This window comes from Hypanus sabinus, chromosome 5, assembly GCF_030144855.1.
Source record: "Hypanus sabinus isolate sHypSab1 chromosome 5, sHypSab1.hap1, whole genome shotgun sequence".
NCBI lineage: Eukaryota > Metazoa > Chordata > Chondrichthyes > Myliobatiformes > Dasyatidae > Hypanus > Hypanus sabinus.
Genome location: NC_082710.1, coordinates 107477482 through 107502300, shown reverse-complemented (window position 1 = coordinate 107502300; position 24819 = coordinate 107477482). Strand labels below are relative to the sequence as shown.

The 24819-nt window shown below is 40.4% G+C and overlaps 1 protein-coding gene across 1 annotated transcript in view; it reads left to right on the top strand.

Annotated features, from left to right (window-relative positions):
* The window catches only part of cacnb4a (calcium channel, voltage-dependent, beta 4a subunit), a 172276-nt gene that overhangs the window by 135833 nt on the left and 11624 nt on the right, over positions 1-24819 (top strand). Inside the window, exons 10-12 of the mRNA XM_059971180.1 lie at positions 12717-12868; positions 20817-20912; positions 24266-24451. Of these exons, the coding sequence (XP_059827163.1) occupies positions 12717-12868; positions 20817-20912; positions 24266-24451 (434 nt within the window). The remainder of the gene's footprint in view (positions 1-12716; positions 12869-20816; positions 20913-24265; positions 24452-24819) is intronic.

The window sequence follows — 24819 nt, the reverse complement described above, 5'->3', positions numbered from 1 at the left end:
ATCCAGTAATTAATGCCTCCACAATCTCTTCATCTTCCTCTTTCAAAACCCTTAGTGCTCTTTTTGAAACTGCAACTTGCCTTTTTACTCTTCCCTGAGCAGTCCATTTAATTTGGTCTGCTCAACATGCTGTTCATATGTGACCTACTTCATTATATTTTCTGCAAGTTTTGCCTTTAAACCTGCATTTGTTTGTTGTATGTGAGGCCCTGCCACAATGGCAATGCAATTTGTTTGGCCAAGCCAGTTTCTGTTCAGACACAACAATCTTATTCATGCTCACTTTAATTCCTGACTGTAACTCAATTGCATCTCAGTCTGGGGTTTCCATTGAAACAGCAATTTCAACTGCTCTTTAAATGTAAGTTGTGCTTCAGTTAAGAGACATTTTTGAATGCGTTCTTTTAAGATGCCGCAAATTAAACAATCTCTTAGTGCATCATTAAGCCTATTGACAAACTGACAATGCTCAGACAATCTCTTCAATTCAGCCATGTATGCTGAAATGGACTCTCCTTCTTTTTGATTCTGCATATGAAGCCTAATGATCTAATTACCCACTGTATAATCAAACTCATCAATCTTTCCACCGTAACCACACATTTCTGAGTTTTATTAATGGTTATTATCACCCAGTACTCGCTCTTTATGAACACTGCATTCTTCTGTTTACCGCATTTTTTTTAAACTCGATGTTTCTGACATGCTGGGCTGCGTTTTTTATTCACCATGTTGCTGTAGTTCAAATGTCTCACTGTGCTTTTGAGGAGGTATTTTTAAAATGAACACTAAATAGTTACCAGTAACCAATCTCGGGTTCATTTTAAAAATACCTCCTAGAAATATTATGCTTTGTAACTTCAAAGCATTAAACTAATTCAAAGAAAGACATGGGAATTTGAAAATGCAGATCTAACTTTCAGTTTAATTTAAGTGAGGTGCACATGTATCACGCAGTAGTGTGTTGACATATACAATTCAAGTATTTTTACATCTAACCCACAATGAATTTTTTAAACAAACAAGAATGCTTAATCAAACAATATTCAGTATATATACAAGATACTCAAATATTACTAAAATATTAAATACCTAACACTTGTCTTATGTTCTTATGGTCTAATGAAAAGATCTCCCCACCAGTGAGCACATCTACAAGGATTGCTGTTACAGGTGTCACTCACAGCACCAGCTTCAGGAATACTTATTACCCCTCAATCATCAGGTTCTTGAACCAAAGGGGATAATTTTACTCACCTGAACACTAAACTGATACCACAACCTATGGACTCACTTTTAACTCGTGTTCTTGATATTTATTGCCTATTTATTGTTATTCTGTTTGTTTGTTTTTCTCAGCTGAAGCTGGTAAAACCTAAGGTACAGGCATAGCCAAGCACATCCATTTCTCGATTGCTAGGAACTTTCGGGCTATTCTAGTGGTGTTTATCATTGTGGCTTTCTGAAGATTTAAAGTACATAGGTATTGCTGTGTAATCCTAATTGGGTAGTGCCTTTGGGATGGTACCAGTTGTTGATATTACTATCAGGACAAAGTTTACCTTGTTCATGTTCCAAAGTCTTTCAGTTGCCTCTTTTACTTCAGAATAATTCAGCATAATTTATCATTATTATTTATTTCCTTTTTGTATTTGCAGCTTGTTGTCTTTTAAACATTGGTTGTTTGTCTCTGTCATATGTGATTTTTATTAAATTATGTTTCTATTTACTGTGAATGTCTCTAAGAAATGAATCTCCAGGTACTATATAGTGCCATATATGTACTTTGATAATAAATTTACTTAAAACTTTTTGAACTTGAACTACCAACTATACTGTAAATCCTTACAAAAGGCAGACAATACTCAAATATCAATTCTTATTACAAAAGTTTATCGAAATCTGTACCAATTATTGTGCATTTTTATCAAAGGCTCTAACATAAGTCACAAAGTTACTTTTAAATAATGAACAAACCTATATTCTAAATTTATCAACTATTAGCTATTTGCATATATAAAATAATTCCATTAACCTTACTGTAGGAGCTATGTATCTGTTTTCTATCTGTGTTGTCTTTCGTATTGCACATTTATTATTGTAGCTGGTCACATGAGTGGGGCGTGGTAAAAGCAAAGAGTTTAATTACATGTTCATGCTTTGTCTTTAGTTAGGTTCAGTCAATTAGAGTTAGAGACAGCCAGGTGTGATATCTTTTTGTTGACCCCTTAACTTTACTTAATTCCACTTCAATTCACTTAGTTTCATTTAATATCGCTAGTTTTAGTTTCATTAGTTTATCACTTCAAGATTCTTTTGCTAGTTGTTTAATAAAGGACCGAATGTACTTTTTGACTTTGAATTATTATTGGATTGGATCTGAAGGCACATCATACTCATGCTTGGTCTCTAACAGAGGAGTTTGTTTGTTCGAATAGCTGTTATTATACAATTCCAAAATCTAAATAAACATGAATTTATACATGTTTACATATATTAATTTCTTTAGCCATCTCACTATACCTCTATGCTACAAGTTAAACTGAACATCCCTTTAGTATCCATTGCAGGTACAGACACTGATTTGCATCAAGAGAACAGTAGAATGATTATTGTGGATTTTAATTTCACTGGGACAAAAGAGTTTCAAATCAAACATTAAACATAGTACTTGAATGCAATATGATAGAGAAGATTATATCAGAGGTAAGGAGTCAAGAAAATGATCATTCCTGTTCTCATGATTTTCTTTTCTAGTTATTTGGAATAGGTGCATTGTAAGATCAAAATTATAAATTGTTGCGGTATGATCTTAATAAACAAGTGAAAATAATCATACGATCGAACACACCTGAATTATATTTCTTCAAGCTGAGTTATTATAGATTTGTATTTCACAGGAATTTAATCATGTGTGCTGAGAAATAAGATAATTTATTTTATTTATTTAATTTATTTATTAAGGCCAATCCTGAGTAATGAACTGGCTCCATTTTTAAAGATGTCTGCATCTCCATATTTTGTCCATAAATTTGAAAATTTTAAAGAAACACATCTTATAGCAACCATACCTCCACAGTATTGTAATGAGTGCCATCAAAAGCTCATAGACTGATTGGAAAGAACAATTGCCAAAAGTAGAGAGAAAGAGGAAACTAGTTCTGCCGTTTGTAGGAATGAACCATAGAACCATAGAACACACTACAGCACAGTACAGGCCCTTCAGCCCTCCATGTTGTGCAGACCCATATAATCCTTAAAAAAAAGTACTAAACCCACACTACCCCATAACCCTCCATTTTTTTTTCATCCATGTACCTGTCCAAGAGGCTCTTAAATACCCCTAATGTTTTAGCCTCCACCACCATCCCTGGCAAGTCATTCTAGGCACTCACAACCCTTAGTGTAAAAAAAACTTACCCCTGATGTCTCCCCTAAATTTCCCTCCCTTAATTTTGTACCTATGCCCTCTGGTGTTTGCTATTGGTGCCCTGGGAAACAGGTACTGACTATCCACCCTATCTATGCCCCTCATAATCTTGTTGACCTCTATCAAGTCCCTTCTCGTTCTTCTATGCTCCAAAGAGAAGTCCCAGCTCTGCTAACCTTGCTTCATATGACTTGTTCTCCAATCCAGGCAACATCCTGGTAAATCTCCTCTGCACCCTCTCCATAGCTTCCACATCCTTTCTATAATGAGGTGACCAGAACTGAACACAATACTCTAAGTGCGGTCTCACCAGGGATTTATAGAGTCACAACATGACCTCTCTACTCTTGAACTCAATCCCCCTGTTAATGAAACCTAGCATCCCATAGGCCTTCTTAACTACCCTATCAACCTGTGCAGTGACCTTGAGGAATGTATGGATTTGAACCCCAAGGTCCAAGGTATGAATTTCCAAGATGGCAGTCTGATGCAGCTTGCAGCGGCCACTCCGGAGCTGATTATCTGTTATTTGTGAAGTGGAGTGCTGTGCGCAATCATAATCGATTGAAAACAGACATGGGAGCACAGAGGAACATCGGGAAATCTCCAGGAAGACCTTCTTCATTGCTGCTGCTGCGGTGAGGTCTGGGACTCTGCTGGGAAGAACAGGCCCCCAGTCCTCGAGGTTGCATTGCCGATGGCCATTGTCAGGACCGTCTTAATACGCTCGGAAGAGGATGGTGCTCGGAAAAGCTGTGCCGGAGGGGATGGTCATCAGCTCGGAGGTTCGACGGACTCGGAGTCCGCTGCGGTCAGGTCGCTTTCGGTGTGTGCTGCGTCTGCGAGGCTGGGTTCAACGGAGCTTTCATTGTGAGCTGCATCTGCGAGGCTGAGTCGGGCGGCGCCGTGGAAGTCCATAGCGGGAGTATTCCTTTCTGCCACCGGCATGGGATGGCGAGTCTGTTGGGTCCCTGGGGACTTGTGGAAATTGTGTGGTGACTTCTTTTGAACTTATAGTCCTTTAACAACTTCGGACTATTTTTTACTGTGCCCATGGTCTGTTTTTTTTTTATCAATTATGCTATTGTTTGCACTGTTGTAACTATGTGGTTTTGTGCAGGTCTTGTAGCTTTAGTTTTTGGTCTTGTGTTGTTTGGTGGATTTGGTGTTCCTTTCTGGGGAATGCGCTAAGATGGTAGCGCAATATTAATACGCAGCAGCCTCTCTGGACTCTGGATTGGGGATTGCCAAACGTTATGTGGATTTTCTGGTGTAGTCTGTTTTGTCATATGCTTTTGTGATATCATTCTGGAGGAACGTTGTCTCATTTTTAAACTGCATTGCATTTGTGGTTTCTCAATGACAATAAACTGAATCTGAATCTGAATGTACAAATGCAGACTTTTAAATTTAATAATAATGTAAGCTCACTCATAAGAAGGTGTGTTCGTCTGATGTTATTAATCCAGGGAGGGACTGCACAAGTTTCATATCTACTCATGTTACAACTGTTACCCTAACTATGCAGAATCATAAATATATTGTATGACATATTTTCCTGAACATCAAATGTAATGCAAAACCTAATGTAGACTAATAATTCTCATTAGTCACTATTGTAATTGCAATTATACATTACTTTCATTATTTTCTCTAACATAAACCCAATGTCAACATTTTCTAAACTAAATCAATTGAAAGATTTTTATGTTTCCAGACTCTTGACTTCCAGTGGACACTGAACAGTTCTCTTCTCTGCTCTACCCTTTCAAGGTTAGAACATCATTACCTTTGAACTTCCCTCTCTGAATTCTTTCCAATACCTGAAGCACAGGAGTTACAATGTTCAACCTTCCTTACCACACTCTGGCTACACTACTATATAAAGCCAACATTGATATATTCAGTTCTCAATTAATATGCTGGGGATCTCTACAACTTTTGTGGCAGAAGAGTCCACCAATGAACCTTCAAAGCATCCATTTGGTAACCCTTGTCTTGTGGGCATCTGGTTCTTTCACAAAGCTCGTGATATCCCATCCACTGTAGCAACATTATCTGAATCAACTAAATGGAATTTGTTACAATACCTACTGCCAAGCTTCATACCTTCCATCTTATCAGTGGATTCCTCTTGTACCTCATCGTTGTTACATGCCATTGTTACATGGGTGATCATGGCCTCCATGACAATGATTGTCCTTGGCAAATTTTCAACAGAATTGGTTCTCCATTTCTGCCTTCTGGGGGCAGTGTCTTTGCAAGACAGGGACCCCAGACATTATCAATGCTTTCAACCCTGATTGAGGGGTGGGGGGGCTAAGCAGGTACTACAAATTACCCAAAGGTGACTTGCAGGCTGGCAGAGGGAAGGGGCACCTTAAACCTCCTTTGGTAGAGACTTAACTCCACAGCTGCTTGGAGGTAGTAACTTTTGCTTTGAGCCAGGTGCAGATGCTTTGTAGCCACCTGCCTGATGGATTTTGTGTTTTGCTCATCCTACTGAAGTCCACTATTTCATTGCAGACCTGTCTTGTCCGAGGTTCTCACTGCTATTGCAAAGCAGAATTTCTGTCACTTCACTGAAACTGTAGCACAGCAAACACATGCTCAGCTTTTGCTAACTGACATTTGAATGTTCAGCTCTGTAAACCCACAACTTTCCAAATCTGCTCATAATATATTATTTTTCTGTTACATCTCCTTTCTTTGCATTACCAACTTGCACTTCAGTCATATTTCTGGCAACATCACCTCTCCATTCAGTACCGTGTAATTTCACCATAACTCTTGGATACTTGTCCCTTGATCTCTTAACTTCAAGATTAACTTTCATTCAAGTTGAATTGTCATTCAACCATATACATGACTACAGCCAAACAAAACAGCATTCCTCTGGGGTCAAGGTGCAAAACACAGTATCAACGGTCACACACACCATACAACACATACAGTATAGATACAATAGCAGAAAACATACAATCACAAGAAACACATATGTACCTCAATTTCCTGAGAGTCATGGCCTGTAGATTGATGGTGCAGCAGTTCCTCGTCGCATGCTAGTGCAGTTGCAGATGTATGCAATCCAGCTTCTTTTCCACTGAGCGAACACTGGAGTGCAGCACCAATGGGTATACAGCTGTAGCATGCGTAGATTCTGCTCACTTTAAGGAAGTCTGGTGTTGAGCAGCTCTTCCTGCTTTTTAGTCTAGTTGCACATCTCAGATGGGTTATTCTTAAACTCCATCTGAGATAATGCTAGTGTTTCTTACCAGTACCTTGGTCACTCTCATGAAAATAATCAGCTGAATTCTCAAAGATCTTTTCTAAGTTATACCTTCCCTTACCACAACGGACAGTGGAAAAGTTCTCTAAAACAGGAAGATCATCCGCAAGCATTTTGTGTGTGTTGCTTTGGATTTCTGGCATCTGTAGTGTTAGGTTTTGTAACTTCAAAGGCTTTAAGCTAATTCAAAGGAAGACACTGGAATTGGAAATGTGGGTCTAATTTCATGTTTACTTCAAGCGAGGCATGTACGTATCACATGGTAGTGTGATGATGTATGCAATTCACATATTTTTAAATATAACTCACAATGAATTATTTAAACAATGAATTGTTTGAACAAGAATACTTAATCAAACTGTGTATATATATGTGTGTGTATATATTTATATATATACATACAAAATTGCTCAAATATTATTGAGATATTAAATATATAACACTCCTTCCTGCTTAGCTATAAACTCCAACTCAATAGAGAAAGCATCTCAACTATATACATGGTATTATATAATACATTTACTATACAGACATGCAGAGGATAGTAAATTTTAAATTGTCCCATTCAGGTCAAAAGATTTAATTGTTATGAAGGCTTTCTTACTTTTGTGGGATAATGTCTTCCCTGCCCAGGGGAATCCCTCTGCTTGGCAGGTGAGCCTTGTGGCTCTGAAACAATCTCATTTCCTGGGCCTCCTCCATGGTGATTGTTGGAGTTGACTCTCTTACTTCTCCTTTTCTCTTTCTGGATCTACTTCAATCCCTTTTTCTTTCTTACATTCCTTCTCTCTTTCTTGTTCACATTCTTTCTCTCCATCTCTTTCCCCCTTTTTCTCCTTCTAGTTTGTGTATCTTAATCTTGGGAAGGTCCACTTAGTTCAGAAGATTATTCTCTTAATGATTCTTCTTTTGCTCCCTTTATGATCTGATCTTTCTTATTTGTTTCCTCATCCAGAGCATCATCTGATGAATCCTCTGTTTTCATATCTCCACTGACTCCTTTCTCTTTGACCTTCCTCTCATCCAGCTAGGCTTTGGTCTTTGCATCTATTTTTACAAACAGCATTTTATCTCCCAATTGAAGTTCATGCAATAAACTTAATGGACACAGAGCAGATTCTGGTTCTTCATACTCACAAAAGCCGAATGCTTGCAACTTTCCTGAAGCTCCTTGAACTCTCTTCCAGTTTAAAACCAAGCCACAAGTAACTGCCTGATTAACATATCGGAAGCTTTCTCAGATAAGTTGCCTATAAAAACTGTTGTTTTCGGATCATTGATTAAAACCAAGCCACAAGTAACTGCCTGATTAACATATCGGAAGCTTTCTCAGATAAGTTGCCTATAAAAACTGTTGTTTTCGGATCATTGATTTTGTCACTTTCATGCTTCCTCTGCGCAGCATGGTCCTTCTTTGGTCCAATATGCTTTCCAAACAGAGGCACAAAGGTTGGCATCAACGCTTGTTTGCCTTCTGTTCGGCAATGGTTCATGGTTTTCGACATAGAGACAGTTGTTACATCGTCCAATATTATCTTTCATAATTTGTTTCCAGATGGCTTCATTGCAGGGGATGTGGCATGCAAATGCTGGAGGGATCTCCAATCAAGTTGTAACTGTTTCAGTCAATCACACCTCCACAGTGCTGGCCCTTCTGTTTTTACCACATGCAAGCTCAGGGTTGTTTGTTGTGTTTCACTGTTACGAATGTCATTCCCACAGGAGTTATTACTCTAGTACAGGTTCTTCATTGAATATCTGTAGACTTCAGTTTGGTATTTTTGAAATGCCATTCAAACTTATTTTGTGGAATGATTGAAACAGATGAGCCAGTGTCCAATTCCATTTTAATTAATTTCCCATTCACTTCTGATGTAAGGCATATTGCTTCTCAATTGTTAACTTTCACATTGTAAATCTTAAAGCTACACAATCCTGTCTCACTCTCATCATTATCAATTTTTTTCACCAATAACATGTAGATTAGTGCTCTTTTTGAAACTGCAACTTGACTTCTTATCTTTTTCTATTCTCTGTGTAGTCCATTTATTTTTGGCTGCCTAATGTGATCTTTGCATGTGACCTACTTTGTTGTATTTTATGCATGTATCACCTTTAAACCTGCATTTGTTTGGTGTATGTGAACCCCTGCCACAATGGTAACACAATTTGTTTGACCAGGCTGGTTTCTATTTAGATGCTGCAACTTTATTCACGCTCACTTTCATTCCTGACCGCAATTTAATCACATCTGTCTGCAGTTTCTAGTGAAACAGCAGGTTCAACTGCACTTTTAAATGTAAGTTGTGCTTCAGTTAGGAGCTGTTTTTGAATGCTTTCTTGTAAGATTGCACAAACTAATGATCTCACAGTGTATCATTATGTCCATTACTGAACTGACAATGATCAAACAATCATTTTAATTCATCCACGTACACTGAAATGGACTGCCCTTCTTTTTGATTCAGTTTATGAAATGTAAATGTTCTGCAATCAACAATGGCTTCTGTTCTAAGTTTTTCTGCATCTCTTAAACACTATCAGCATAGATCACTTCTGCCTGTTTGGTTGGAGCAATCAAATTTTGAAGCAAGCTCTATGCCTTTAAACCCAATACACTCAAAAAAATTGGTACACGTTTCTCATTGCCTCTTTCATTTGCTTCAAAATATTGCTGAATTAGCTCAGCATACAAAATCCAGTTACTCAGTCAGCAATGAAACATGCCAATCTTTCCAACAGAATCAGTCATTTCTGTCTTTTTTAATGATTATTATCAACCGATACTCACTCTTTATGAACCTGTGAATTCATTTCTGATTTTTCTTAAAAACTTGATTGTGTCTTGCCTTCTGAAGACACGTGCTGCGCTGCTTTTTTAAAAACTCAGCTGTCCTTTACTGTGCTTTTCTTTGAATTTGAATGTCTTGCTATGCTTGAGTAGGTTAGTAGCCATCTTGGGTTCATGTTAAAAATACCTCATTGCCAATAGTATGTTTTGTAACTTCAAAACATTATAGTAATTCAAAGGAATGGGAGTCCAAAATGCATGTTTAACCATGTTTACTTCAAGCAAGATGTGTACATGTTACATGGTAGTGTGATGACATATGCAATTAACATATTTTTACATGTAACAATCAGGGGTTAGAAGGACGTGGCAGTGGAACAGACACAAGTGCTGAACACAGGCGCAGAGGCCGAGTAGGGAGGTGTTATGGTCATAGCAAGCGCGGAATTGGTGCCAAGGGAGTCTTTACCCTGAGTCTTGGTCTTCGTAGAGAATTCAGGAACAATGCTAAACCAGAACTGATAGTCCTAAGAACCATGGAACAAGGTTACTCATACACGAGTCAACCAACAAACTGGCACCTTCTAGTTGTGGTCACAGGATTTTTATACTGCATTTGCTGATGGAAAGCAGGTGCTTGTAGTTAGTGGAACCTGGAAATAATTGGGAACTAAATGAGGTGACTGAGGCCCAATTCCTGAGGAAAATAACCAGGTAGACGATTGCCAGAAGGGACTGTGACAATGATGAATTATTTAAAAGAACAAGAATGCTTAATCAAACAATATATATATATATACAAAATTACTCAAATATTATTGAAATATTAAATACACAACATGGAGGATATCTTGTGTCTATGATTTGCTGCTCTACTATGAAGTTTCTTCGAGGGTTGCCTAACCTGATGAAGTTTAAATCTCTTCCATGGGGGTTCAGTGAGACCCTCTCTCACTGCTCCCCCTCTATGATCTCTCCTGGCCTCCAACTCTTTGATCACGTACACACCCTGATTTGCATCTTCTAGCTTGTCTTCCTTCCTTTCCCTCCACTTTTTTATTTTGGCACCTTTCTCCTTCCTTTCCAGTCCTGAAAAAGGGTCTAGGCCCGAGTAATTGACTGTTTACTCATTTTGCATAAATGATACATGACCAGCTGAATTCCTTCAGCATTTTGTGTATGTTGCTCATTCTCCAGATGTTGACTGGCCACTTCCAACATTTTCTGTTGTTGCTTTGGATATCTACTTTTGAGTTTCAGTCCTTTGTAGGATTCATTCAGGATAATGTCCTGAGCTTCAATGACTTTCCCATGGTCATAAGTTCAAAGTGGGAATTTTGATGACAGTTGGACAATTTCCATTTATGGTACCTCAAATAATAAATTAGTCCAAAACCTGGGCAAATTTTAGGTGGTTATCAACATTCATACCACACCCATGTATTGACCCACTTCCACATGAGAGAGCTGAGCTATCAATCCTTGACATCCAACAACTTTGCTGTTAAGGAAAGTCAAATATAACATCTTGAGATAATTAATGAGCAAATATTTAAATATACCAACAATGTAACTACTGTTAGTACTTATGAGATTGGATGAACTGTGCTGGGTAAATAAAAACAGATCGCATAGCAACTTTAGAGAGAGAAACAAATTAGTGGAAAGAAAAAGAAAGATAAAGTAAAAATTAGCTTTATTTGTGACATGTACGTTGAAACACTGAAACATAAAGTGAAATGCATTCCTTTTGTATCAGTGACCAACATTTGTCCAAGATGTGCTGAAGACAATCTGCAAATGTCACTGTGCTTCTCGCAGCGAAGTAGCATGCCACAACTTTCTAAATTTGACCGTATGCCTTTGGAATGCAGAAAGAAACTGGAGCAGCTGGAGGAAGCCCACGTGTACAATCTCCTTACAAGCAGCAGTGGGAATTGAACCCTGGGGGCTGTAAAGTGTTACACTAACTGTTAGAGTGTATTCTGGAGTGATGGAATGTAGCAAATATTAATTTCAACAGCAGCCATTCCTCAGATCCGAATGTGGATTGTGGATTGAATTTAAAATGCAGCTCAATGATGGTATAATTGGAGCTAAAGACTGGGGTTGATAGTAAACCAGGAAACTTACTCCTTTGCAACTCACACAAAATGCTGGTGGAACACAGCAGACCAGGCAGCATCTATAGGGAGAAGCACTGTCGACGTTTCGGGCCGAGACCCATCCTGACCTGAAACATCAACAGCGCTTCTCCCTATAGCTGCTGCCTGGCCTGCTGCGTTCCACCAGCATTTTGTGTGTGTTGCTTGAATTTCCAGCATCTGCAGATTTCCTTCTGTTTAACTTACCCCTTTGACCTGATATGTCTGCGTATGCATGAATGCAACTCAGAGACAGCGGTGATTAACACTCATTTTGGGCGTGTTGGTGTGAAAAAGCATTGGACTTTTAACATCAGAAATCAGCCAGCTGTTTGTTAAGTCTCCCCTTCTCGCTGTGAAATGGACACACCTCTTTTTCCCTTATTAGGGAAAGAGAGCCCCTGTGGTATGTCAAATTACCAGGTGAATGAGTAGTCTCTGGAGTACTGCAGATCTGTGTCTTTATTGCTGCACGATTGAGTGCTCAGTGGGGGGGGGTGGCGAGGGGGTCATTGCTTTGCCGCTGCTTACACGTGGGAAGGGGGGCTTTGGGGTTCTAACATTTAGCTGTCATTCATTCTTTGAGGCACTCCTCTGCTTTTGTGGATGGTTGTGAAGAAAAGAATTTCAGGATGTATATTGTATACGTTTCTCTGACATTAAATGGACTTTCGAAACCTTTGATTGATGTAATTCAAAGGAAGCATGAGGAATACATTGTAACTATAGAGATTGTCCTGCTGGTACCTTTGACCTTTAGCATATAAAAATGGGATGTAATGCTGGGTCAGGAAGCTTTTCTCCAGAGTGGCACCAAATGTTACAGCTTGTGAGAGCTGAAAGACCTCTATACGAGCAGCTGCATGACCCTCTGTGGCTTTCGTTGACAGTCACAACACTAACTGCTAGACTACCGTGCCACTCAGAGAATGTTTCAGGTTAATAGCCTCCTTGAAGTTGATGAATGCTTATTAATCAAAGCTGATCTGTTTGAATGAAATCCATCTTGTAGATGAGTTTATAAAAAGCTCATACTGTCTTCGCTGCCTTTTCTTTCAATAGCTGAAGTGCAGAGTGAAATTGAGAGGATCTTTGAGCTGGCCAGAACATTGCAGTTGGTTGTTTTAGATGCGGACACCATTAATCATCCTGCACAACTCATCAAGACCTCACTTGCACCGATCATCGTTCACGTTAAAGTTTCTTCTCCCAAGGTAAAGTATGTCATCCATAAACAGTCTTCATTTAGAATAAGGGGATTGCCTACATTAAACATGTTACAATAAAATCTTGAATAAGTGCCAGTGTGACTCAGTTGTAGCCCTTCTTGTCTACATTTAAACTCATAATTAGATGTGAAAGTAAGTTAGTATGAGTGAGTATAGTGTACTGGGAAGAAGGTGCCCGATATTACGTTTTTGCAATGTGACTGTACTGACTAGAACCAGTAATAAAATTAAGCTCCTTTGACCTTGTCAGCACTTGACATACCATGCAGAACTGAAAAGAAATCTACCATGTTGAAGTTTGTCAAAAGCTCCATTGGTAAAGATTAGAACATTTTTGCCCAAAAGCTGGCAAGTAGGACTAGCTTAGATGATGCATCCCTTTGTTTAGTGTTGCAAAACTCTATTACCCCATGTTTCATGCCGATATTAAAGGTTCCATACACACATCTTATTGAAGTTTGCTGTTCAATGTCTAAGCTTTATTTGCCTTTTTAGTCAGAGTTCGTAGTCTGTAAAAAGGTTTGAGGTATTTCTATTACAGAATATTTAGTAACTGCAAGCTATTGTACAGTATATCTGATTGTATGTGTTGGGGCATATTCTGGAGTTATGGTATATAGAAAATACTAATTTCAATAATAACCAGTTTTCAGACCTGAATATGGATTGTATTTTGAATTTAAAATGCAGCTCTGAAGAATGGTCTTCCCCGAGCTGCATTTTGGGGTTGATCATAAAAAAAGAAACTCTCCAGTTGACTTCAGGAGCCTGCATATGCATGAATGTTGCCCAGAGTCAGTTGGAAGTAACATTCATTTTGGGTGTCTGGAGTGTGGGGGTGAAGATGGAGATATATGAAAATTATATGTAATTGAAAGGAAGCATTGTAGATACATTGTAACTATAGAATTGCCCTGCTGTTACCTTTGATCTTTAGCATAAAAAATGTCACGTAATATTGGATCAGGCAGGCCTCTTTTCCCAAGAGTGTCTTGAATATGACGCCTGCTGCTTGTTTTGCTGAATAAAGACTTCTATATCCGCTAGCTTCAGTGTCTCTTTGGTGACTTTGTTCACCGTTGAGGTGTTTTTTGTTATAGAGCATTTAGTAATTGTGAGCTACTATACAGTATATCTAATTATACTGAAAGTAGAATTTCACTATTTGGAGATAGAGAATCTGGAATGGAGGAATTTGTCTTTTGCTGTTTGTTGCAAACAAGCAAAACTTTAGCTGCAGATTTTACTCACTTCTTATAAATTAGCTCAGCACTCCTCACTTTGTCCGATGGTTGAGGCTTCAAAATGCTGAGGCTTTATAAGGCACTGATGAATCATCACTTGGAGTATTGTGAGCAGTTTTGGACCCCTTATTTGAGAAAGGATGTGCTGACATTGGAGAGGGTTCAGAGGAAGTTCACAAAACTGAGTATGTATGAGGAGCGATTGATGGCTCTGGGCCTTTACTCGCTGGAATTTAGAAGAAAAACCAGGGATTTCATTGAAATCTATTGAATGTTGAAACATCTAGATAGAGTGGAAATGGAGAGGGTATTTTCTATGGTGGATGAATCTAGGACAAGTGGGCACTGCCTCAGAATAGAGGGACGTCCATTTAGAATGGAGATGAGGAGGAATTTCTTCAGCCAGAGGGTGGAATTTATTGCCAAAGACGGCTGTGGAGGCCAGGTCATTTGGTGTATTTAATGAGGAGGTTGTGATTAGTTATGGCATGAAAGCTTACAGGGAGAAGACAGGAGAATGTGGTTGAGAGGGAAATGGATCAGCAGAGTATATAAACCTGTAGAAATCTAGTGTAGTGTATAAACCTCCAGAAAACTGGTGCCTATTGTTAGCCATGGAAGCAATCTCTTCCACAATGCAAACTGCAATTAGATATCCAAAGAAAGGGGTTTGTTTGAAGATGCTATAGGCATGAAGAATATCAGAAAGCCATAATCTCAAGAGATTCTGCAGATGCTGGAAATCCGAAGCAACACACACAGAATGCTCAGCACATCAGGCAGCATCCATGAAAATGTATAAACAGTCAAAGTTTCGGTCCAAGACCCTTTATAACACTTGAAAGGAATGGGGAAAGATACTAGAGTACAAAGGTGAGGGGAGGGGAGGAGGACAGCTAGAAGGTGATAGGTGAAACTACGGGTTGGGAAAGGTAGCAGGCTGGAGAAGAAGAAATCTGATAGGAGAGGAGAGTGGATCACAGGAAGAAGGGAGGGAGGAGGGGCACCAGGGAGGAGGTGATAGGCAGGTGAGTACATGAGGTAAGAGGCCAGAGTGGGGAATAAAAGAAGAAGGAACAGAGAGGAAAAAAAAATACCAGAAGGAAAAATTGATATTCATGCCATCAGGTTGGAGGGTACCTAGACCGAAAAAGAGGTGTTGCCCCTCCACCTAAGGGTGTCCTCATCGTGAAAAAAGAGGAGGCCCTGGACGAACATATCGGAATGAGAATCGAGATAGGAATTAAAGTGGTTGGTCACTGGAAAATTCCACTTCTGGCAGATGGAGTAGAGGTGTTTGACAAATGGTTCCCCAGCTTATATCTGGTCACACCAGTGTAGAGAAGACCACATCGGGAGCACCTGGTACAATAGACGATGCCACCGGATTCACTGGTGAAGTATTGACCCACAGTTTTGCAGGTGAAGTTTTGACCCAATGGGTGAAGTGTCGATGAACACTTCTGTCACAGTGAGCGCTGGCAGCAACTCAACCCAGGAGCGGAGGAACAGCAAACTCTGTCACAGCGAGCGCTGGCAGCAACTCAACCCAGGAGCGGAGGAACATCAAATTCTGTCACAGCGAACACTGGCAACAACTCAACCCAGGAGCGGTGGAACAGCAAACTCTGTCACAGTGAGCGCTGGCAGCAACTCAACCCAGGAGCGGAGGAACAGCAAACTCTGTCACAGCGAGCGCTGGCAACAACTCAACCCAGGAGCGGAGGAACAGCAAACTCTGTCACAGTGAGCGCTGGCAACAACTCAACCCAGGAGTGGAGGAACAGCAAACTCTGTCACAGCGAGCACTGGAAATGACTCAACACAGGAGCGGAGGAACATCAAATTCTGTCACAGCGAGCGCTGGCAACAACTCAACCCAGGAGCGGAGGAACAGCAAACTCTGTCACAGTGAGCGCTGGCAGCAACTCAACCCAGGAGCGGAGGAACAGCAAACTGTCACAGTGAGCGCTGGCAACAACTCAACCCAGGAGTGGAGGAACAGCAAACTCTGTCACAGCGAGCACTGGAAATGACTCAAAACAGGAGCGGAGGAACAGCAAACTCTGTCACAGTGAGCACTGGCAACAACTCAACCCAGGAGCGGAGGAACAGCAAATTCTGTCACAACGAACACTGGAAATGACTCAACCCAGGAGCGGAGGAACAGCAAACTCTGTCACAGCGAGCACTGAAAATGACTCAACACAGGAGCGGAGGAACAGCAAACTCTGTTACAGCGAGCACTGGAAATGACTCAACACAGGAGCGGAGGAACAGCAAACTCTGTCACAGTGAGCACTGGCAACAACTCAACCTAGGAGTGGAGGAACAGTGGACACTGTCATAGTGAGCACTGGTAATAACTGAAACCCAGGAGTGGAGGAACAGCAAACTCTGTCACAGTGAGCACTGGCAACAACTCAACCCAGGAGTGGAGGAACAGTGGACACTGTCATAGTGAGCACTGGTAATAACTGAAACCCAGGAGTGGAGGAACAGCAAACTCTGTCACAGTGAGCACTGGCAACAACTCAACCCAGGAGCGGAGGAACAGTGGACACTGTCATGGTGAGCACTGGTAATAACTGAAACCCAGGTTTGGCGGAACAGCAGACTCCCATGTAGAGAGGGAAACAAGTGGATATTGATAGGAATATCAACAAAGCATCGGTGGAGTGACACTGTGAGACAATCTTTCTCCACAAAAGGGTTCCACAATAGCACTAAGTAAGGGTTTGCATTAAATGCAGGAAACTCAGGCCAGTCACAATTCACTTGACAAGAGTAAACAGAAAGCACAACGGCTTAATGCCTCTGGTTAAGACAATGATTAGTACATACATACAGATGCTCGAGAAACCTGAGAGCCCAACAGTCTGCAGCAAGCTGCAACGGCTCATGACAACTTCACCTGTGAATCCACTGTATCCTGCGGTGGCCTCTTCTAATTTCACAGAATTCACAGAAGAGGTTAAAATGTTGTTAAATCAATAAGTTCAAAAATAAGAAAAAGAGGAAATGAGTAGGTTGTTGTTGAGATCAGATTTAATATTACATATTTATGTTACATTTAATTCAATATAATTAATTAATTAAAGCTAATGCCAAAGATTGAGACTGAGGACAAACTACAAATTCCAGCTGGGTGAAACATCTCATCTCCTTGTACCTTCAACTATTTGAACATTTAGAAATGTTCCAGTTTGCATGGGAAAGAAATGAATGAAGTGGTTTGCTCTCTGAGAGCCCTTGGACTTTGGTTAACCTTTCAAGTTTATGCATCGCAGAGCTAATTATGACATGAAAACATAGTCATAGAGCTGGCTGTGAAACATGCAATGCTTTGATGTTAGTACAGAGAACATGAAACAGTACAGCAGAGTACAACCACTGCAATCCACAATGTTGGGCCAACCTTTTAACCTATGGCTAGATCAATCTATAACCTTTCCCTCCCACATTACCCTCCATTTTCTATTTCTCCTGTCCAAGAATCTCTTAAATATCCCTAATGAGTCTACCTCTACTCCCACCCCCGGCATTGTGTTCCACACACCCTCCGCTCTCTGTGAGAAAAACCCTCCTCTGATATCCTTAACTTCAAGGTGATCCCCTGCCTGTGCTACATAATTTAAACACATGTCAGCTTATTCGAGAAGAAGGGAAAGAATAAAATGGCAATTCATCGCATCAATTAATCAAAAAAGCAACAGCTGAACGGCAGTGTGAGAACACTGAGAACAGTGGTTGCTGACTCAATGGGCTGAATGGCTTAATCCTGCACTAATGTCTAATTGATCAAACGGCATCCAGCTAGTTGGTCTGTGTAGGATTACTGACTGGCTGTGATTTCTGAAATTCTGCATCTGTTTCTGGTAGCACAGAGTACACTGTAGGTCAGATGTCTGTTCTTAATACTCACATTTGAGTCCAGGGATGTTCCTCTCCTGATGTACTGAGTGCATACTTCATAGCTGATGTGCACGATTGGTAAATTGCTTTTATTATTGTTGAGTGTACTGAGGTACAATGAAAAACGTTCCGTATAGATCAATTCATTGCGACAGTGCATTAAGGTAGTACAAGGCAAAACAAAAATTGGGCAAAAATGGTGTGGGTTTTCTTCAGGTCCTCCAGCTTCCTCCGATGGTCCACAGGTGTACCAGGTAGGTTAGTGGATCATTGTAAATTGTCCTGTGATCAGGTTGGGGTTATATCAAGATTGTCGGAGGTTCCTGGGTGATGGGACTCAAAGGGCCGAAAGGGCCTGTACTGTGCTGTAGTACTAAATTACGGAGTGCAGAATAAAGTCTTACAGAACAGAGAAAGTGCTGTATAGGTAGACCAAAAGGTGCAAGGCCATAACGAGGTAAATTGTGAGGTCTAGAGTTCATCTCATCATACTAGGGAACCACTGTTACAGGAGCAGGATAGAATCTCTCCTTGAACCAAGTGTGTGTGCTTTCAGGCTTTGTACCTTCTGCCCCAGGAGAGGTGGGGGAAGACAGAATGTCCAGGCTTGCTTTCTTACTGAGGCAGCAAGAAGTATAGACAGAGTTATTGAGGGGAAACTGGTTTCTGTGATGTGCCAAGCTGTGTCCATGACTCTGTACAGTTTCTTGTGGTCACAAGCAGAGTAGTTGTCATATAAGGCTAGGTAATAAGAACTGGTGAGGGTCAAAGGAGATGCGCCAAATTTCTTTTGACTCCTGAGGAAGTAGAGGCGAGGCTGAGCATACTTGGCCAACGTGGTTGAACCGGGATAGCTATTGGTGATATTCATTCCTAACTGCTTAAAGCTCTCAACCACCTTGATCTCAGCTCTGGTGAGCATCTGCACCCCTGCCCCCCTTCCAGCAGTCAATGTCCAAATCTATCGTTTAGTCAATACTGAGTGGAAGATTGTTATCGTCATGTCTTTAATTCTTTTCTGTGTTCCAACTCATCATTATTGCTGATTTGGCCAACTACGGTGGTATCATCTGCAAACTTGTAGATCAAGTTAAAGCAGAATCTGAACGCACACTATCGGTATTATTACAGGACCATTCATTCAATTGGATCCCTAGATTTCATTAATACAAAGGGAGATGATATGTTTTCCTTTTAAATAATATTAATCTTTCAATTATCTTATATCAGTTAATTGTGCTTTACATTAATTTATAATTCCACATTTTATTGATAATCTTTAAAAATTTATTGGATTGTTAATATCGCTTTGAACTGAGGAAGAAACTTTTCATGCAGAGTGTGCTGAATAGGGTGGTGGAGGTAGGTACTTCCACAGCATTTAGGAAGGACCTGAAGGAGCTCTTGAATCGTCAAGGTATTGATGGCTCTGGTCCAAGTGCTGGTAAATTGGATTAGTACTGGATAGATGGTCAACGTGCACATGGGATTTGGTTTATTAGTATCGTCACGTGTACCAAGATACAGTGAAATACATTATGTACATACAGATCAAATTGTTCCACAATGCACTGAGCTAGAATAAGGTAACACAATGCAGAGTACAGTGTATAAGCTGCAGAAAACATGTAGTGCAACTAAACAATAAAATGTAGGGTCACAACAAGGTAGATGGTGAGGATGAGTCCATATTATCGTAGAAGAAGTCCGTTTCAAGGGTCTGATACCAGGGGTGCAGGAGCTGTCCTTGCTTGAGCCTGGTGGTATGTGGATTCAGACTTTTTATATTTTCTGCCTGGCGGGAGCGGGGAGAAGAGAGAATGGCTGAGGGAAAGTACCAATGCTATGCTGCATGACTCCACGTCACTGATGATCAGACAAATGACAACATAAATGTTGTAAGTTCATTAGGTCGGTCTATAGGTGGTACCTGAGACTAGTCATCATTAACAGCCTAGTCCGCTTCATGGTTCGGCCTTGGTGGCAAATCCTCGAGGTGAAGGTCATTGAGAGCTTGGCAGCTCAAAAGGCAGTGTTGCATCAGGACTATTGCGCTGGGCGTGAGACAGGCTCCAAAATGCATTATACGGGCTTCAGGCTGTGCAAGGGTGCAGTGGGAATCCAAATGGAAGTTTCACATGTCTTCACTGTGGAGGAACAAATTGATCTCTGCCTTAACTTACTATTCATTGGAGCGTAGAAGGTTGAGGGGGGATTTGATCGAGGTATTTAAAATTTTGAGAGGGATAGATAGAGTTGACGTGAACAGGCTGTTTCCATTGAGAGTAGGGGAGATTCAAACTAGAAGACATGATTTGAGAGTTAGGGGGCAGAAGTTTAAGGGAAACACGAGGGGGTATTTCTTTACTCAAAGAGTGATAGCTGTGTGGAATGAGCTTCCTGTAGAAGTAGTACAGGCCAGTTCAGTTGTGTCATTTAAGGTAAAATTGGATAGGTATATGGACAGGAAAGGAGTGGAGGGTTATGGGCTGAGTGCGGGTAGGTGGGACTAGGTGAGATTAAGAGTTCGGCACGGACTAGGAGGGCCGAAATGGCCTGTTTCCGTGCTGTGATTGTTATATGGTTATATGGTTAACTTACTACTGCATGTAGAGCAGGGTTTCCCAACCCTTTTTATGCCATGGACCCCTACCGTTAACTGAGGAATCCGTGGACCCCAGGTTTGGAACCCCTGATTTAGAGTTGAACCTTAATATCTTGAGTGCTTCGGTATTGTAAGTTTACTGACTGAAGAATTTGCTTTGTTTTACCAGGTGCTGCAGAGGTTGATAAAGTCCAGGGGAAAGTCACAGAGTAAAAACCTCAATGTCCAGTTGGTGGCAGCAGATAAACTGGCACAGTGTCCTCCAGTATGTAACAGTTCACCAATTCCTGACATTAGCAGGTGTACTTTAACAACATTAAAACTACTATAAAAAGTGTCGTTACAATATGGGATAAAACAACTCTTCAAAGCTGTTGTTACAACCTGGCATCTGTTCCCACCCTTTTCAGTAGATCTGATCCCAGCAGAAAAGTACAAGTTTTGAGAATTCAATTCAGCTTAACTACTGCTTTCCTTTCACAGACAACCTCGTAACTTCATTCAGATTGAGACATTTAGACTGAATGTTAAACATTCAGACTTAAAAGTAAACTAAATTGTCATTAATTATTCTGAATTCATGAGCTGGTTATGAGTTACTAAGTCATAACCATGTGTGTGGAACAGGACTAAAATATATTTTAAAACTTACGCATACAAACATCATGTGTGAACTGCATCAAAATTCATCAATTGCTGTGAATAATCTGACTTGCATCACTTAAAACAGACAGATCTTGTTTTATTGATTCAGATGAATATGTCCTTCTGGCCCTGCGAGCCATGCCATCCAACAAGCCCCAAATAACCCCAATTTGAACCTAACCCAATCATGGGATAATTTACAATGATCAAGTAACCTACCCCGTATGCCTTTGGACTGTGGGAGGAAACTCGAGCACTGGGGAAAAACTTATGCATTCCACATGGAGGACGTACAGATGCTCCTTACAATAGACTGAACTCTGAATTCTAACACCCTGAGCTGTAATAATGTTGTTCATACCACTACACTACAGTGATGCCCATATATGGTGTTCAAAGTTCCACTTTCTATCCTCTAATCCATCCCAAACCTCCCATTTTCATTTTCACCAGCCCCACATCCTATTTTCTCCCACAACCTAGTTCTGTTCAGTGGTCTGTACAATGATTAATTCCAACTAAGCCTTAAACTGAGAGCTTTGAGAGCTTCAACTTTGAGATCCTGCTTCATTGCTTTGATTCTTGGACAACCTTTCAATTGACTCTCCCTCTAGTTTTATATTTTTCATCTTATCATTCTTATTTGCTGTGTTTTAGTTCAGTGGCTTGTGAGTGGCTTAGTTCAGTGGCTTGTGAGGTTAATTACTGTATACTCCTTAAGTATTGCACAAGATGACAAATCAAGTACAACACAATTACAGGTCATTCAGATAATTTAGTCTATATCCCATTAGATGTTTTGTGGGAAATCCATTCCACCTTGATTTGTCAATCCTTCTCCCCTTTCTCCCAATATGTTTATCTAGAGTCACAGAAAAGTACAGTAAAGAAACATGCTTTTTGGCCCATCTAGTCCATGCCGAATCATTTAAACGCCCATCAACCGGCAACCTGACCATACTCCTCCCATTCAGTTACCTATCCAAACTTCCCTTAAATGTTGAAATCGAGTTTACATGCACCACTTGTGCTGGCAGCTCATTCCACACTCTCACAACCCTCTGAGGGAAGAAATTTCCCCTAATGTTCCCCTTAAAATTTTCAACTTTTACCCTTGACCAATGATCTCTAGCTGCAGTCTCACCCAACCTCAGTGGAGAAAACTAGCTTGCATTTACCCTGTCTGTACTCCTCATAATTTTGTATACCACTATCAAATCTCCCCTCAATCTTCTACATTGCAAGGAATAAAACCCTAATCTACTCAATCTTTCCCTATAACTCAGATCTTCCAGTCCCGGCAACAACCTTGTAAATTTCCTCTGTATTCTTTCAACCTTATTTACATCTTTCTTGTAGGCAGGTGAGAAAAACTGCACAGAGTACTCCAAATTAGGCCTCACCAACGTCTTTATAAAACTTCAACATAACATCCCATCTCCTGTACTCTATACTATGATCTAAGAAGTCCAATGTGCCAAAACCTTTTTTTACAACCCTAATTTTCCTTAAATGCATCAACACAATTTAACTCAATTTGTCCATCACTAAAAAAAGTCTTAACTTTCCTTTGGATTTAGTTTTGTCTTTCTTGTTACTTCTAGATATGACTCCTGCACAAGCAGAAACATCTCATCCATCCCTCATCCCCTGTACCGATGAATAGCAACTCCCTGGTAGTTACAGCATACCAGTTCAAGTTCCATTCTCTCAGTCATTTTTCACCTTTTCCTCAGGTTCCACATCCTTTCTGATATATAAGAGGTCAGACTGTTCATATTAATCCAAGTGTGTTCTGACATGATCTAAAATAACCCTCATGATTTACCATTCACTTCTTATAGAAATAAACTGAATAGTTTTCATTTTATGGCCTTTGCAGATTTCAATCCCTTGATCTCTTTGCTCTTCTAATGTTTTTGAAGTATTTCTACCAGCACGTGCAACAATACACCATGCGATCAACCTACAAAGGAGAACTACTCTCCAATAGAGCTAAGATCAATGCCAAAATTTTAAAATCCCACCGAGCTAGTTAATTGAGCACCGAAGACACAAGAGACTGTAAATGATGCGATTTGGAGCAAAACAGTAAATTTCTGGAGGAACTTAATGGGTCAGGCTGCTTCTACCGAGACAAAGGGAACATTGATGTTTCAGGTCAAGATCCTGCATCAGGACCAAGAGTCTCCAGGAGAAACATCCACTGTCCATTTTCATCCACAGATGTTGCCTGACTCACTGAGTTCCTACAGCAACCTCTATTTTGCTTTAAACATATAAAATTACTGTTCAGATAATATAAGACACAAAAGATTCTGCAGATGCTGGAAATCTTGAGAAACACATGTACACAAAGTTTTGAAGGAACACAGCAGGACAGGCAGCATCTATGAAGGGAAATGAACAGTCAGCCCAAAGCATTGAGTATTCATTTCCCTCCATAGATGCTGCCTGACATGCTGAGGTCCTCCAGAATTTTGTATGCCTTTCTCAAATCAGATACGATGTTATGCACAGGGATAGATCATTTCACACACAAAATGCTGCGGGAACTCAGTAGGTCAGGCAGTATCTATGGAAAAGAGTAAACAGTTGACATTACAAACCAAGACCCTTCTTCAGGACTGAAAAGGAAGGGGGAAGGTGCCTGAATAAAAGGGTAGGGGGAGGGGAAAGAGGCTAACTGGAAGGTCATAGGTGAAGCCAGGTTGGTGGGAAAGGTCAAGGGCTTTCAATGTCACTTTAGATTTCCAGTATCTGCAGACTTCCTTGTGTTGTAGATCATCTGATCCTTTTTACCTGTGTTACATGTTAGTCTATTCTCTATGTGTTGAATAAGCAATTCTACAAAGAAAACTGCTGTGAAGTAATAACATGAAATTTAATCCTTCAAGTTATATTTTGTATTATTTAAGTTTAAAATTATAATTGGTTTGGAGAAATGAGTCTAACGTTCTCTTCATTTGACAGGACATGTTTGATGTCATCCTGGATGAAAACCAGTTGGAGGACGCATGTGAGCATTTGGCAGACTATCTTGAAACGTACTGGCGTGCGACACACACCCCCAGCAGTGCACCTCTGAATCCATTACTGGGCCGGAACTTAGGTAGTACTGCACTGTCAACATATCCTTCAGCTATCTCTGGGTTACAGGTATGAACACAAACAACGTGGTTACCTGTGGAATTAACAGGACAAAGTAAGCTGTGACCCATGCTTCAGTACAGATAATTGAACACCCTGGTACACAGGTGCAAGATTAACTCATTAATCATTTGGGAGGTATTGCATTTTGGGAGAACTTACTCAGTGATTGGTAGAGCCCTGGAGTGTTATGGAGCAGATAGGCTGAGGAGTTCGTTTGCATAGTTCATCACAGTTAGAAATGGTGGTGTCCATAAGTCAGGGCTTTGGAAAGTTTGTTTGCTGATATATAAGATATCCTCCAGGCCACGCTTGGAGTATTGTGCACATTTTTGGTCAGCCTGTTATAGAAAGGAAACTGGAAGGAGAGCTGAAAA